At 34.0% G+C, this 17,199-nt stretch overlaps 1 protein-coding gene across 2 annotated transcripts in view; it reads left to right on the forward strand.

Annotated features, from left to right (window-relative positions):
• The window catches only part of LOC100748243 (helix-loop-helix protein 11), a 149,658-nt gene extending 136,779 nt beyond the window's left edge, over window positions 1-12,879 (forward strand). For both annotated transcript variants that reach the window (XM_012382059.3, XM_003487171.4), the window contains exons 3-6: window positions 5,958-6,108; window positions 7,206-7,471; window positions 7,604-8,058; window positions 9,212-12,879. In XM_012382059.3, coding sequence (XP_012237482.1) covers window positions 5,958-6,108; window positions 7,206-7,471; window positions 7,604-8,058; window positions 9,212-9,536 — 1,197 coding nt within the window. In that variant the 3' untranslated portion in view covers window positions 9,537-12,879. The remainder of the gene's footprint in view (window positions 1-5,957; window positions 6,109-7,205; window positions 7,472-7,603; window positions 8,059-9,211) is intronic.
• Window positions 12,880-17,199: the final 4,320 nt, after the last annotated feature.

The raw sequence follows: 17,199 nt of genomic DNA on the forward strand, positions 1-17,199 counted from the left end.
GAAATATTAAGTTGGTAGTTCAAACTAAATATTTCTAGTAGTATATTATTAGGAACGAAAAAAAAAAAAATTAAAATTATGTGACTATTTTCTTGTAGTAAAAGAACCACTCTTTCAGATTAAGCTTAGAAAGCAAAAGATTTAATTTTCGTTCGAATGAATTTTTAGTTTTCTACGCAAACAAAACAGTTTTAGGTAAATAGATTCCGTCGAAGATTTTTGTATTCACAATATTTTAATTACTTATGATATTTCAGTTCTCATAAATTTTGTTTTTGAAATAGTATAATTCTATATAATATTCATGGTATTTCCGTCATCCGCTGTATAATACGATTAATCCTTTGATTATTCACAGTATTAACATTAATTAATGAGCATTGTTTGTTTGATTGTTTACAATAATAACATTAATTAATAATCCTGTTATCTTGTTTTAATTTAGAAAAAAAATTTTTTTTTTATTTAGTTACATTTTACAATTTGTCCAGTAGAACATTTGGTAAAATATTATAGCTTAGTGGTATAATAATATAAAATAATATAACATGTGTATAATAATATAACATGTGGATGGCTACCCCCAGTGGGATACCATCTTCGAATTTAGAAAAAATGACTGTGCATTTTGTCGTGACACGTTGTTTATCAATGAATACACGTTTGTATTATCAACGACACGCTTCTTGAAGAGTTCCAGCAAAATCCATTTAAAAATGCATAAGATTTCATACACATAAATAAGACTCAAGGTCGCGTAAGTAGTTGGCGAATTTTTTTAGCTTCACGTGTGCTTGTTTTAAATAGGAAAAAAGTTAATAAATTTCTTTTTGCTGAATATACTAGACGAAACCAGTGAGTGACGTTTTATTGTAATATATCTTGAAAATATCCCTTTTAATGTCTGTTAAATTTAAAACGTTCACGTGTTCAACGCATGATGTAACACGTTTACATAACACTCAGAGAAGTTTTTTTAAATTCCTATATCCAAGAATTGTTTTAATTAAAAATTTACGATTTTCCTTGTGTTTGATATTTATTACATACTACCACTTTTATTACATATTTATTACATACATCACTACCAAGTAATGACACACATAAACGCTACATTACTCGTAGAATATTATCGTTGTCCATTTATTATAGAACGAATTTATATATAGGGATAATTATTAAAGTTTTAAAGTTTAAAGTCTAACATGGTTTTTTAACATTTTTACACAAATAAAATCTCATCAAATCGAGCCATTGAAGATGATCAGAAGAACCAATTGTTCGTACGAAACTTTCTGAGCGGAGTTATTTAAAAAAATTGCCTGGCCAGTCGATTCGACTGGCCGCTTCCTCTCCGCAAATCGCTATCTGCGAACGTTCAGGAAACGTTCGAGGATCGACCTTGGCCCGCCACGACTCTGCAGAATGGTATTAACAAGATTTCGGCACGTGCGTCGGAACTCTGACCGAGCAGGCCGTACGCGTGGCCTTTCGGCTCCCCTAATCATCATAGTCGAAAAACGGCCTAAAAGTTAGCATCTCCTAAGCGAAATTCGATCTTTCGATCTGAACGTTGGAAAAATATTTTTCTTTATGAAATGAAAATCTTTCGATATGTAGAAATCTAATTATATATGAATATAACTATAGCTGCTCCGAAATATATGCGAATATATGAAAATTTCTAAAGTACAGAAGATTATCGATCTATGAAACGTAGAATTCTTTTTCATATAGTTCTGTAATTGGAGGATATACAGAAATAAGATTATGACATTTTAGAGCAATAAATATCGATAATGTAGCATAATGTAAAAAATTCTTGATCTATAATACCTCTATTGACAGTAGTAATACATTTATATGAATATTCATAACAAACTATATATAATTTTTTGGGAGAGGAAGCTTTATAAACCGCTCCAAAATATGAAAGATTTTTATAGCATTCAGAGAAAATGGGTATGAACACGCGAACACACGATTTGGTCACAGACATTGCGAGTTCGAAATTGAAACCTGGATGATTTACCTAGATCACGCTGATCCCGAAATCATGGCAAACAACGACAACCATTTTTATAGCTGTTTCTTCGTATTGCCGGCGTCGATTGTCTAGAGGTAAAAAATGGATTGCCTCGAATTTAAGCGATCGAGTCACGCGATACATAATCAACTCCCAGTTCGATGTTTTATGAGCTTTTAATTTTTCTATCTTCTCTTTTTAAAGGACAAAAGAAGAAATAGAAATGAGAATACTCGTGATATATATCCAGCCATAACTTTTCGAAAATGAATAATTAAATTCTAAAGTATTTTTTTAATTTGATATTTCATATTTATTAACACCCGCAATAAATTCTTAAATATTTTACATCTTCAATTGGAACATTAAAGAACATGAGAAAATTCCAATTAAATATTTAACATTTCTTTAGTTGTAAAGAATATCTAAATATGTATTTATTTTTGTGAATTATCAAAATTCTTCTAGCTTTATTAATTAAACAAATTTCGTAATTCCGAAATGGATTAAAACATACGAAAAGAATTAAAATCCGCGGATTCTCCAAGGAACGCGGATTCGGTTTCATCTGGATCGCTTTCGGTTCTCAATGTTAACTGTGAGTTTTTAATTGCACAAATAAAGAACAACATGCGCGCAAAGGACAGCTCTTTTCGTTCCAACTCCTTGTGCCCTTGACAGATGCCGAGTGTGTTCGCGATTATGCTCTAAGATCGGGCTTACATACACGCAAACGCAATAATAAGAGTCCGTGCCCCTGCTCGAGTCCTACTCGTACCCGGTTCCTCTGATATTATTCTTCAGACATCCTTTCTCTTTTTCGTCTTTCTCTGGTTAAGACTTCTCCTCTACTCTAGTTTCTTCGTCATTTTCTTCTTTTCGTCTTGTTACAGCGCACCTTTGCATTCTTTCTCCGCCTTTCTCTCCTCTCACGAGTGATCTTTTTCCTTTTGTTACTTCCTTTCTGTCTCAACCTTGCGGTGTTTCTCGTCTTCAATATTTCCATGTGTTTTACGTGTTTATGCGAGTAGGAATATTTTAGGAAAAGATTTTTTGTCGATCGTAAGATCGTTTTATGTTTTTGTCGGAAGAATAACTACTTTTTGGCGAATTGGCTAATACTTTTCTTTGCTAGTTTCCTTTTTTTTTTCATTTTTCGTTCCTTTCGACGCGAACTATTATATATTTAGATCGTTACTCGCCCAAACCGAAGATTCAATCATATGATGTCATAGATGTATGTAAATATGCATGATTCGCAGTATAACGCATCGTTAACATTTTCTTGACCTCTCTCACACACGCTTACACGCGTTTGAGTTAGCTGCTCAGTTTATGCAGATTCATATTTTTTTATTGGGCGCAACTTTTCTATAGAAATGAAACTTAAATAGGGTAATTTATTTCAATTGTTATATATGCAAATATTGTATTATACTTGAAGTATAATCTGTGCGATGGACAGATTTCAATATTAAAATATCTAAATGGATTTTTTAAGTAATCTAAATGTCACTTTAAATGAAAATATCTTTTTATTCCTTTATTTTGTGATCTTTTATTATATGTATTTATATGTTTTATGAAACTCTATGTTTTCTTCAAACCATGTCAAACACATCTTCATCATATATTCAATACCAAATTTATATCTCCAAATCGATTTTTCCCTTACGTCTCGTCGCGCTGTCGTTGGAATCGAATGACCTTTTTGACGAGTAATTTTTTATCAGATTCATCGCCATGCATTTTCATTTGCCCCTGAATGGCGCTAGGTGATGCAACCATGAGATTGTAAGCCAAACCAAGCCACACGAGGAGATACGGTACTCTGGTGAACAAACTAAATTTTTCTGCCATTCGGTAGTCCCATGGAAGAATATAATGAAAATTCTGTCGATCTTCATCGAATGTTACAATTGTTGCTGTAATAGATTGCAAAGATCAGATCCTCCTGAAATGTGAACATAAATATAAGTATTCTATTTCATTAGTTGTGTCCATAAAAATATGGATTTAGAAAGAATCGCATGCTTTGCAAATTCTATATTTCGTACCTTTTATAACAAATAAACTTTATAAGATAATTGAAATCATATGGTTACTTTTATTTTTAATAATAGTTTTTGTATTAGTAGAAATAAACCCTGAAAAAGTTTAAAACGTATAAACTTTAGCTCCACTGATTTTAGTTTAAATTTAATTCTCTTTTATATACGGTGTATCGCTTAATTCGTGTATGACTTCATATTGCGAAATATCATGTTCAGCAGTCTATGTATTTAAATTCTAGAAATTCTTTGTCCGTGCTTACACGCGAGCATAGACGAATTACATGGAGTTTTAACGAGTTGTGAAATACTTTCTCGTTATCATGATATTTTGAATTTAATAATCCAGCCTTTCGAAAGAGGAACAATGTGTGCAACAGAATTTAATACAATTACGTTAAATTAAATTTTAATATATTCATACTTTAATGTAATAAAGTATATTAAAATCATAGAATAATTTCCATGAAAGCAATTGTTTTTTTATGCTCTTATGAATCTACTTGGAAATTAGTAAATTAGAAAAAGAGAAACAAGATTTTTCCCAATATAAAGGAGAAAATAGATAGATAAATCAATTGAACAATTATATTTCAAATAATAAAGAACAAAAATAAAAATAATTGAAATCCTATATTACGATTAAAGTAAAAATTAGAGAACAGGAATTACGGATTCATAGTAAAATAACCATAAAGCAAGACCAGTGAAAAAAGCTCAATTTATAATTCTACAAAACATTTTTTAACGTGAATCCTGATCTTGCTTTTATCGCATCGAGAAATGCATCTGAACCTACAAATTAATCCGATCCAAAATGAACAAATCTAGAGCAAAAATGAAAAGAAAAAATAATTCAACGGTTGTAGGAAAAAATTATTCATGAAACCAGTTCTTCGATTAACCAGTTAAATGTCCTTTGCATCATATGCATAATCACAGCAGAAACGTTTTTTAAATGTATATTACTTGGAGTTTCGAGTGGAACGAGTTTCAAGAGAGAAACAGCTGAAGATGGCTTCACGACACACGCGGGCATCTGTTCGTTGGCCACCTGTCGGCAGGTGCAAAACGTACAGCCCGTTACCTTCTACTCCTGTATCAATTGGCCCTTTTGTTTTCGCTGCTACCACCACCATTCCCGTTTTACTACGTACTACGTGCGTACGACACGCGTACGTCGCTGTTCCGGATGTTATCGACTCGATCACAGACCCATGGTGGTCCTTTCTCCCCCATGATAAAACCCTTTAAGCTTCAGCCATATAAACAGGAAGTATCTTACACCCCCTCCTCTTGCCTATTTATTTTGTATTCAGACACAGATTGCGAATAATTCTTTGGGAACACCTGCGTGTTGAATGAACCTTTATTCTTTTTAAACTCGGCCTAGTTCCGCTGTTTCTTGTCCTTTGGTATTTTATGGATATTAGTTTGGTTCGTTTCGAAGGTTTTTATTGATTGAAAGTATAGCGAGATATGCCAGATATGTCGTTCGTTCTAGCGTCAGTTTGTTCTAAAAATATATAGAACAATTTTTATATCGACAATATTCGAACATCACGATATCTGACAAATACGATGTAAAAATTATTTAACGAGTATTGACTTAGAATGGATGGAATAGATATTGATTTAGGTAAAACGTGTATAAAGATAAAAATAGTAGCAACGCGCGCTTTAAAGATCACTTTTTAAATCTTCGATACATCGTTGGGCCACGCTTGCAACACTTCATTTTAATTTTTACTTTGTATCTTGTATCTTACACGTTGATGATCATCGATGATATTTATCGCATAGATTGTTGAATACAAATTATTAACGTACTAAATACGTAAATAAGTATTTATTTCAATAACATGGCATCCTTATTTCAGGCTGCGATACTTCAGCAGACTGCCGAATACATATACCAGCTGGAGCAAGAGAAAACCCAACTGCTGTCACAGAACTGTCAATTAAAGCGACTGGTGAATCAACACGAGGGTGGTGATGTTCCGATCAAGAAACGCAAACCGGACAATCAAGGTGAGTGTGTTCACTTTGATCTAAAGGAAATTGACAATTGTATTTATAACGATTATGATGTGTCATTAACTAAATAGTATGTATCTTAAGTTGAAACTATACGATACGCCTTAAACGTATACAAAATTGCGAATCAAATATTTGTATGATTTTACTACGACCATAAAACTAATCTATCACTCTTGTAGGAAGAACGCAATCTGCGAACGGACGATCACTAATTTACCCGCGTCATCAGAATAACTTGCTTTATGATACTGACTCATCGGGAAGATTCGTCGAGGAATTTTTTAATTTGTCGGTCGAAAGTGGTGTGGAGATTAATATAGGAGTCGTTCGTCATTTTCGTGCGAGTAATTACATTCCTGCAGGCTCTGCCGGATATTCTATTCTGTTCACAAGAGGGAAGAAGTCGCAATTCGATCGATAGGATCGAAACTTCGTTTACTTTCCTTTGACTCTCACGGCGCGGCGCGATTAAATTTTCAATCTTACGCATCGAATAAAAATAGGGATGCTTCCTCTTTGTCTACGAAATCATTGATTTCCACGGGCTAATAAATTATTTGAATATAATAAGATTTGATTTTGATTGATTTTGTGATCGTCATTCTTATATTTATGAGAAGTTTATAAACTCATAACCTTTATACAAACTTCCATCTCATGACTATTGAAAAGAGATATGACGAAGGAAATTTTATTAAAAATAAAAAGAAAAAAAAACACACACACGCACACGATTTAAAAATTCTCAGCGCGTTATTAATTAATTCCTCATTTTTTAGTTTTATTTTATAATTCCAGTGCAAGTAATATCCTTATTAAGAATGAATTTATTTATTAGATATTATATATTTGTTTTATTATATTTATTATTATTAATTTAGAAGTCTCGAATATATCATATATAAAATATTAACACATTCTATCCTAGATAATAGTTTACTTTCAGAAATTAGTTTTGTGAATTCTATTCTCTTCGATCAAATCGACGATATGAAATACATTTAGAAAGATTAAATAGTGTAGAACTTAGTCTACTTTTGCTATATGTGATTAAGTAATGAATTATCGATGGAATTTGTTTGTTTCAGGAGGTGTCGTGGTTAGTCTACCAATGCACGTTAGCGAAAGCGGTGACGAAGGATTGGGCAGCATGTCCCCAGAACCATTGTCGGTAATAACGGTGACCACAGAGGGACATTCTGTGGTCAACAGTGAGGTGGTAGAACTCAGACGACAGTTGGAAAGGGAACGTCACGCGAGGTTGCATCTAGAGAAGCAGATGAGAGCTATACAGAGTCAACTATACCCGGAAAGATTCAGGGATAATCAACTGATCACTTATCAGCCTCACGAGGTAAATTATTAAATAATGTTCTTCTTTTTATTGCATTGATAATAAATAATATAGTACATAAAATTCTTCTTAATTTGTGAGAACAATGTGTAAAATATGAAGAGGGTGAAATTCTTAATTCCCGTTCTTCAGGTGATTGAACATACGGACAACGTGATCGCTCAAGAGACAGAGGAAGCGGTAGCGGCACTGCAGGTAGTTTCCGTGGTGTCCTTGGCACCGGTTGGCACGACGCAGACCGTGGACACGTCTAGTCCGGATCCAAGTTCACCACCTCTGTCTCCACAACCCGCCGATATGGTACCAGAAGAGATCAAGGAGGAAGAGACTGGACCAGGTTCGCCGAAGATTGTAACGTTTGGCCAGAACCAGGTGTTCTCCGCAATTGACGAACAGACAACCGGTGACTCTTTTTCCTCGTCGAGTCGTGTCACGTACGCCACGACTACGGGGGAGTTTAAAAACGCGTCACCTCAATATATCACCACCAGCCCCAGTAGGCCTTTCTCACCGACCGCGGAGCCGCAACGACTACCAAGCGTCCTCGAGGCTGCTATGAAAGCGGAACCGAAAGTAGAAGTTGAGAGGTGAGTGTTCTGGTTTCCTGTTTTTTATTTTCTGTTAATATTATTATACGTATTAATATATTAATGTTGCTGGTTACATTATGAGTGGATGCAGATTTGTATTTTTAGGAGAATAATTAAAGAAACAGAACTGTATATTTTTGTATATTATATGGGTTCTGTGTATTTTTATATCTTTGTATATATATTATTATAATAATATAAAGATATATATATATTATTATTATAATATAAAAAATATAAACATAAAAGTCTGTAACATATTTATAGTGCAACTCGTTCCCAGCTTCTGTTTATATGCAACCTCCTTTATAGGTATTAGAAAACTTATAAATAATTAATAATATTGTATTGTAATGTATGAATAAATATTAATTATAAAATAATAATTTGAAATAAATAAAAATATAACATTCTATATATGCATTGAATTTTATATGTATTAAATTTACTGTATATAAATTATAGATATAACAAATTTTATAAAAAAGTATAAAAATAATGCCAAACAGAACGGTTTAATAAATTGATTATTCTATAGGTGGAGTAAATTTTTAATATTAATTTCGTATAATATATCACGTCTTATATAATAAGAACATTTCTGGAAAAGGCAATGTGTCTTAACAAATTTAAAATATGCTATCGTTTTACTTACAAGATATAAATGTTTCAATTTTACGATGAACTTTACGTGATACATTTATGTAGCCTGCATTTAGTATGTAGGGTAAATGTCAAGGTAAATAGTAACACATGTCTCCATCTTATTAATATTTTATGATTCTTGTTATGAACGTCGTGCATTTGACTGATAACAAGACTTCAAAACTGTAAACAGTTTCTATAATTTATCAAATAATTTTCATGCAGAATTATCAAATTTTCAATATTATTTTCGAATTTTCTGATACATTTTACTAACACAAATTTATTATGCTCGATGAAATTCATTATTATCATGTTATTATCATGTATTTATACATTTATGAGAAATTTAATTGTCAAAATGTACAGAATATACACAGTACTTAGTGACTGGAACAAAGTTCAATTTGTTTATGTGCATTCATTAACATAGGAAATTGCATAAATATGCGGTTTGTAAAACTACATGATAGCACGTATAAAAGAAAAATCATTTCAATTCCAGGTTGCCGTCGCCTTCGAACTCTCTAGACGACAGTTCCCCTCAGGCGAGGCTTTATTTAGCGAACACCTCCAGACAGAATCTGGAAACGATCGTGGAGGCGATACGTCACCTAGAGGGGGACCATCTCTTCAGCGACGAACCAGCGCAGGACATGCCGCTGGCGTTAACCAACAAACAAACGGCGAACACGTCGAGCAAATCATCTACTACGCCAGGTGCGTCGCCGACGGCGAAGCAGCGGCTACTACAGGCCGAGTTCCTCCAGTTCCACAGACAGCAACAGGCCCAGCAGCGACCGGGCGTGATCGTAGTGAAGCATTCGTGATCAAAAGGCGCGTCGCGATCAGCAAACTGAACGCGCGCGTTCGCCACGGCGAACTCGCCTCCGCTCGAGATTAATGGACGGTCGAAAACCCGCGACGCATCGAGACATCAAGAGACGCATCCTTCGAAAAGTGTGTACACAGAAACACGTACGTTAAGTAACCAACCGAGAGAATAAAGAAGAAGAAGAAGAAAGAAGGATGTTTCTGCGACACAGTCTACGCTCGAGTCGGAGGCTCCGTTTCCTCGAAGACGCTCGGGACGCCTCCTTGCGTTTGCTGTTGTAACCGCCGACCGACCATTGTATCGGTGTTGCTCTGTCGGCGTTTTCGTATGTTCCTACTGCCTGTCGTCCGCCGTCGTTTCGAGCACAGATCTGTCCCCAGTGTCCATCGAGATTCAAACCTGTTGCTGTTTACGTTCGAGGGATTAGATAATCGTTTATTGGTTAATAAGTATCGACAGATCCAACGAGAAAGCTATCTAACCACATACTTTCTATCGATGGAGTTTGAGGTTATGAAAATCTCGAAACGAGGGTGGGGCCAAAAAGTCGAAGCTCGACGAAAGGATCCTCGCCACCGAGTCGTCGAAATGTTTCCCTCGTCCTAACCTCACTTTTCATCGCCCACTCCAATCATTATTATCCTTTCGCTAGTTCTTGTAAATACCACCGATATATTTTCCTCTTAATTAGGTTCTCCATCGTGTCCCATTTCCGTTTTATTTTTTTTATTTTCTTTCTTTGTAATAAGAACACGATGGTGAACCCAAGCGTCTCCCTCATTCCCAAGAAAGATTCTTCCCTGTCCTGCTGTCATCCTCAATAACACTCGTAATAGGGTTGAATCGTTAGTCTTTTCCCAACATTCATCCCCTTCATCACTTCGCGAATCGAGACAGCGAAGCGGGCGTTTCTCTCCTCGTGTGTTAACGAGACAGGATTTTTCATTTTCTTTTTTCTTGTTTTTTTTTTCCATAGACTTAAGGCGACATGCTACCACAATAATAATTATTCCTAGGTCGTAAGGCTGCGTATGCTGTATGTCGTACCGATATATACATATGTACACACGATATATACGTATATACATGAGACAATGTAACGAGTACGATCCCCTTCCGCGAAATGTGTATATACATATATGTATATGTATATGATGTGTGTATACGTATATATGTATATAGATATATATAATGGATATATATACACACACACACACAAACATACACACATTTGCGTTTTCTTTTTTACATTGTTACGAGAATTCAAAGAAAAAAGGAAAAAAAAGGAGCATTCTATATATATATACATATAAAAGATACTTATAGGAAGCGGATACACTCTCGACGACGCCGTACATTCTTTTTTCTTTTCTTTTTCTCTGTTTCTTGTTTTTCTCTTTATGTTTCTGTTTTTTTACGATGTTCATATGGACTTAGTACCATATTGTTCGAGTGATAGTTCGATCAACAGGGTCGACCACACACATTGTACGCATACTACACGTATATATGTGTATATATATACGTATATGTATATTACACATACACGCCGCATGCTTAATATTTGACACACATTAAGATGCACCTAAGCGAAAGAGCCATAAAAAGAAAAGTACCGATTGTTTCCATGAACCAATTTAGGAAGAGAAAACAAAAAAACGGCAGAGCGAAAGACATAGTTATCCAGTCGAAGAGTGATCTCGTCGCACGAGAGAGCACACGCGAGCAAGAAATTCCGTTTAATCTGTGCCAAATATCGAGTAACCAGACTTTTTGTTCCTTCGTAGATAGTAGTAGTGCCAGCGACGAAAAACAGAAAATTGGTAGACCTGGCGTTCGAACCAAAATGGCGGCGATCAGCCGCTGAAACGATGATCGTTCACTCCCTTCTCGCAAATCGTGTCTGGCATGCATATTACGACACTCGAGCTCGCGAGGCAGACTTTTTCTACCGTGTGTACACTTTTTTAATATTCACTTGTTCCCCTAACCTCAATCGCGAGACGAAAATTCGAAAAACCAAAAAAACATATAATAAAAAAATAACAAAAAAAAATATATACATATATATATATTGAAACGCAGAAGGCTGAAACACTGGGAGCAATCACCATCAACACTGCTTCGGTGATCCTCGCAACAACACTTTCCCCCCCAACCATTTTTGTACGTCGAACGAAGCACGATGTTTTTAGGTTAAGAAACTTGAGAGAAGCGAGCCATGATTTCTTCGTGCCTTTTGAAGGGAAGAACGATCTATTCGATTGGATCGAACGCGATTTAAATACCGACCAATCAAATATTGTAGAACTTTGTTTATCTGAAAGCTGAAGTTATTCATGAAGGAAATAATGTGCATATATAACAAGAGTCTATTACTATACATGACCCTATGACAAAGCCATATTGATCATCTGTATAAATTGAAAAGTAGAGAAGAGTGACGATGTTGCAGACACTATTTTTTAATCTTACTTTAGAATTTATTATTATTTTTGTTATCTCTTTGCAATAAATGATCTTGTGAAAGTAAGTCATTTGTTTATTGAGAATTGAATATTAATCATGTAGTCACGCAATGAAACTGAGAAATTGACAAAAGTGGTGCTGATCAATTTGGCTTATGAGGCGCTTAATAAAAGTTCATATTCAGGATTCTCTTGCACAATAATTTAGCATAAATATTAATAAAACTAATAAATTGACAAATTATGAATTTTATGTGTTAGACTTCTCTTTTATAGACACATGTTAAATAGGATAAGCAAATGACTTGTGATTTGTAAAAATTCATTTATTTTATTATCAAAAGAACTTATTAATACTGATAATTTGTAACTTATGATTAGTAAAATGTCACTGATAATACTAATTTCATTGTGCAAGAGAAATCAAATAATCAGTTAACAAAATTTCGTTTCAATAAATGAAGTTCTACTATATAAACAGACACACATACATTCGTTTGAGTTAAACGCGTCTCTCTCTCTCTCTCTTTCTCTCTTTCTCTCTCGTTTTACGTTGCATCTTTTTTTTCTTAACCCTAGAAAAATAAACACGGACTGAATTACCGACATAACGCATGCGTCTAGTTATTTTTTTCTATGTCTCTTTTCTTTCCAGATCGAAACAGTGGATCCTTTCGATCGCCATTCGATATACCGACACACGGTTTAGTTTTCCATGCGATGAAGATACGAGAGAGTGTGTATGTATTGAGTTTTGAGCGAATATGTAGTATGCCTATCATCGAGAGGGATTTCATTGTTAGATATACATACACTTGTGTTTGTAAGTACGTAAGCAAAAGGCAGACGCAGAAAGAATTATGAGATAAACGAAGATGAAACACTGGCGTAAAAATTAAGAAATTTAGTTAACGTTTAGCAGCTAGAGAGTACGTAGGAATTGTTAGCAGCGAGTACACAATGAAGATACAACCATGTTATTAATATTGTCTATCGGTATGATAAATGTGAACGCTAATCCGTAATTGTACTGTGTGTATATACTATTATAGCGATGTTACGTAGGTTATACACGTGATTATCTAAGGCCGACGTTAAAAAGCTTGCAATGGAGAAGAAGCATAACGAAAGAGAGAAGAAGAAAGAAAATGGAAGAGAGTTTCAGTTTCTCGTACCTGACGCGACAACTTTTTCTATCACGCGTTCATCGTTTTTCTACGATTTTCAACGCCGCTATTTCCACGTTTTTCACACTTCGTTCGCCACGAAAACATTTCGTGTCGCGACAGGTACGAAGAGACCATTTATATAAAGATAGGGTTAACCTTTAAAATTCCACGATGAAAGTGTAACTAATGGAACTTTGATATATCGTACCTTCGAGGAATTAAGATAAACCTTGTTCAAGGGTAATGTACAAAAATCTCGCGGTCGATGTTCGCGCGAGGACGCACGAGGGCCTAAGAAGTCGAGATACGAGTTTTCTTCGATCATTTACGTCTTTTCTTTCCTTTCCTAATTTTTCTTTTTTCTATGACGTGGAAAAAGATAATTCGACGATTTCTCCGGTAAATTTCATCAATCGTTTTTTCGAGAGTGATTTTATACGATTGTAATGGCGTGTATGCGCGCGATCGATCTCCCCTCTTTCGGCTCTGAATGCGTGATCACGCGTACGCGACACTTTTCGTTTTCTCGTGTTTCTTGCTACTCGATAACGTGCGTTTTGATAATTTAATCAAATCACGAATAAAATATAAACATGAATATTACAGATCTGCAAGGAAATTAAATTGTCTGCGTTTATCTTGTCAATAATATTTTTTTAAGTTTTAATAAATCAGTGTTATTTAAACGATACTTCACACTTTCTTTTATTAGAATATTTTCTTCTCTATCAACACTCGCTTAATGATGTCTCTTCGAAATAATAATTTGCAAGCGAATTATTTGGAAAAGACAGCCACTAATTTTTGTGAAATTGAGGTTTGCGAAAACTCCCTCGGAATGATAATTATTGAAAGGATATTGTATCTTGTAGCAAGGAACACTTGTAATTTAAATATTCGAGCGCTTCCATAGATTATGGAAAAGCTTGTACAATGTATACGAGAATGTTGCGCGCATACATTGCGTCTAAATGTAAGAAAGAAGCAGTGACGAATCTAGAGTACACGCGAGAAAACTACATACGCTATGCATACGCATTTACACAGCTTACTTTGCGAGCATTTAGGGGAAAAAGCCTTAACCTTCCTAAGGCTTCGTGCGATTCGATCAAATCTCGTTTTCTCTCGAGCCATACTTGTTCGAATGTTATTAAAAATCTAAGAATTTGAGAGAGAATGTACTTGTTATATCTTTGGCGAACAAACGCAGGCCTGATTTAATTTTATTTCCTTTACGACGAAACGAAGTTCTTAGGAATGATAAGAGCCACGGTGAAGAGTACGGTGATAAGTAGACTGCGGACTTTTATGGGAATCTATGGTTTTATAAACACCACTAAAGAAATAGAATTCACTTGATCAATGAACTTCATTGGTAGAGATTTGTTTTATGTATTGAATTATTGATATGTATTTTATATATTTTTGCATATATTATATGCATTCTGTGCATTTTTATCTTTTGCATAAATGCATAGAAATCCGCGGTCGCATGATAAACAAAAGTATTGGCATAGATCAGATTATTTTGTAAACTTTTATGTTGGTTTGTAAAAGACATGGTTCTTTGTTTATTTTTTTGTAAAATATAAGGAGCAAAAGTTGCAAAGTTATGATATTTAATTTTGCCATATTAATTGTACCCATTAAGGACAAAGCAACGAAATAAAGTTGCAAGAATGCAATATTATTGGAAGACACAAATACAGTAATTTATTGTTTCATGAAGATAAAAGATACGTATTACAATAATAAATACTATATGTGTGTATACTATATATATATATGTATAGTATGTATGTATAAGAAAAATTAGAGTAAAAACAGATCGTTATATATTTTTCATTATTTGCGAAGTAATTTCGATACAGTTTCTTAACAATAGCGATGAAAATATATTACAAACAAAATTGAATAAGCAATCGTACGTTTTACAGGTTTGCACAGGATTATTAACATCTGGTCTGTGCCAATATTTTTATTCATTACTGTATATACAGACTATAACTTGATGAGTTGGTGTATGGGTGGGTCTATCATGCGTTTCTTCCCTGTAATATATTTCTCGTAAAGTCGGTTTGCGACAGAAAAAAGCGTTGACGTGTATTTTGCCCAGTGTTTGACAAAAAGCGCTTTGAGGAAAATCAGATTTCGATTATTATATCCATTCTATGCTATTAAATAATTATAAAATAAAACATTAACGATTCCAATATTTAGTTATACTTCTTTGTTTGAAAGGAATTACTTATAATTATAAAGCCTATGTATTATGAAAATAGTACTCTTTTATCCATTTAAATTTCGATATACAATGTACACGTAGCTATAGGAATTTGTGATCCGACTAAACTTTGCAAACCCGCAAAAATGTTAGAGAAAAAATTTTTAACTTTGTTACTATCGACAGTGATTAATGTATTTTTTATTTTTTCTTTTTCGAATACACGTCAACGTCCTCGGATAATTACGTTTAAATGTGTTATCGATTTACAGCTTTTAATAATTGATGAAACAAATACTCGGAAACAAAGGAAAATCCTCCAATTTTTACCATAAATGTTTTTTAATCTACCATTTACACCGCATACAAATTGAAGATCTAACAAAAAAGATAAACTATATAACAATGCAAGAACAAATAAAGAATGCAGAAAAATATAGAAGAGATGACGGACTTTTGAATGGCATTTCATTGAACCTGTTTTTATACATTGCTGCATTTCTTCACTCAAACGAAGAAACGATTTAAAACGATATACACACGTAGACAGGAAGATAGAGAAGAGAATATAGAAACATTTAAAACGCCACTTTAGAATTCAATAATTCTCCCGGTAAAAAAGAAGAAAATAAATAATATAAATTATACATATAAATTTACGAAACAATGGATGCTATATCTTCATTATACTTTAACATTACTTAGTTAAAAGAATCTTAATAAGAAAAAATTAGAGGTAAAATACGAAGAGTCATCATAATAGTTTAATTACTATTATAAAGAAAAGAAAAAAACAGGAAGAAAGAGCAAGAGAAACGAAGATGAAGAATAAAATAAGAGAAAAAGAAAGAAGAAGTAGCGAAGAAAAGCAAAAGAAGCGACAAAGAAGAATAAGAATCCTTTTAACATTTAGGCGAGCGTGGCTGTGCGAGCGATTATGAATTAATTAGAGGAAGTTTAACGTTAAGGCTAATTTCGATTTGTACTTTTTTTGCGGCAAATGGCGACTGAAAGCTGTTCCTTGATCGTCCACTGCGAATACAAAATGGACGATTAACTGTCTCCTGGGAATAAAGAAAGCAAACGTTTCTTTTTATATTCTTCGTCGTAACTAATATATATTGGAATTTTAATTGATAAAAAATACGCTACTCAATTGATATGCATGATTAATCCATTTGATCTTAACGTAACTTTTGTCTGTCACTTTGATTTCAAATGTCTCATTTAAAGAAATTCGAGTTTCTATTGAAGTTTTAAACGAGGACGAGGGATATTAAATCGATTCGTGTGCTCTTGAGTGTTCTCATCTCTCGAATAAGTAAATGACGTTGATAATGAGACTGAAAATAGCTCGAGAGAACGGAGTGCCTCTGATAAATCGATCGAGCATCGTAATTATTTTTCTATCACACTTTCGGTCGCCACGGGCCCAAAATCAAGGAGAAGAAATAAGCACTGTGCATATTATAAATCCTAGAATGTTAAAATGGCGGCCACAACGTATTGCGTGTGTAAGGTTAATAAAAAGATGTATGTGAATAGCGTTAAAGATTGCGAATTTGTTGAGAAAGGAGCGTTAGGAATATAGGAGAGAATAGTGTGCATGAGAGTTGAAGTACACTTAGTGGAACAGCGAATAAACAAGATGAATAAGCGTTAGGTTCAAAGGAATTCTCGTTTTTTGAGAATAGACCTGAATAACAGAATTTAGAGATAAATTCTTCGAGATGACATTCGTTTAAGGTGAGAGAGAAAACGGCGGTTTGATTGTTTTCTTTTTCTTTTCTTTTCTTT

The sequence above is a fragment of the Bombus impatiens genome, unplaced genomic scaffold, assembly GCF_000188095.3.
Source record: "Bombus impatiens unplaced genomic scaffold, BIMP_2.2 scf_0142, whole genome shotgun sequence".
Classification (NCBI taxonomy): domain Eukaryota; kingdom Metazoa; phylum Arthropoda; class Insecta; order Hymenoptera; family Apidae; genus Bombus; species Bombus impatiens.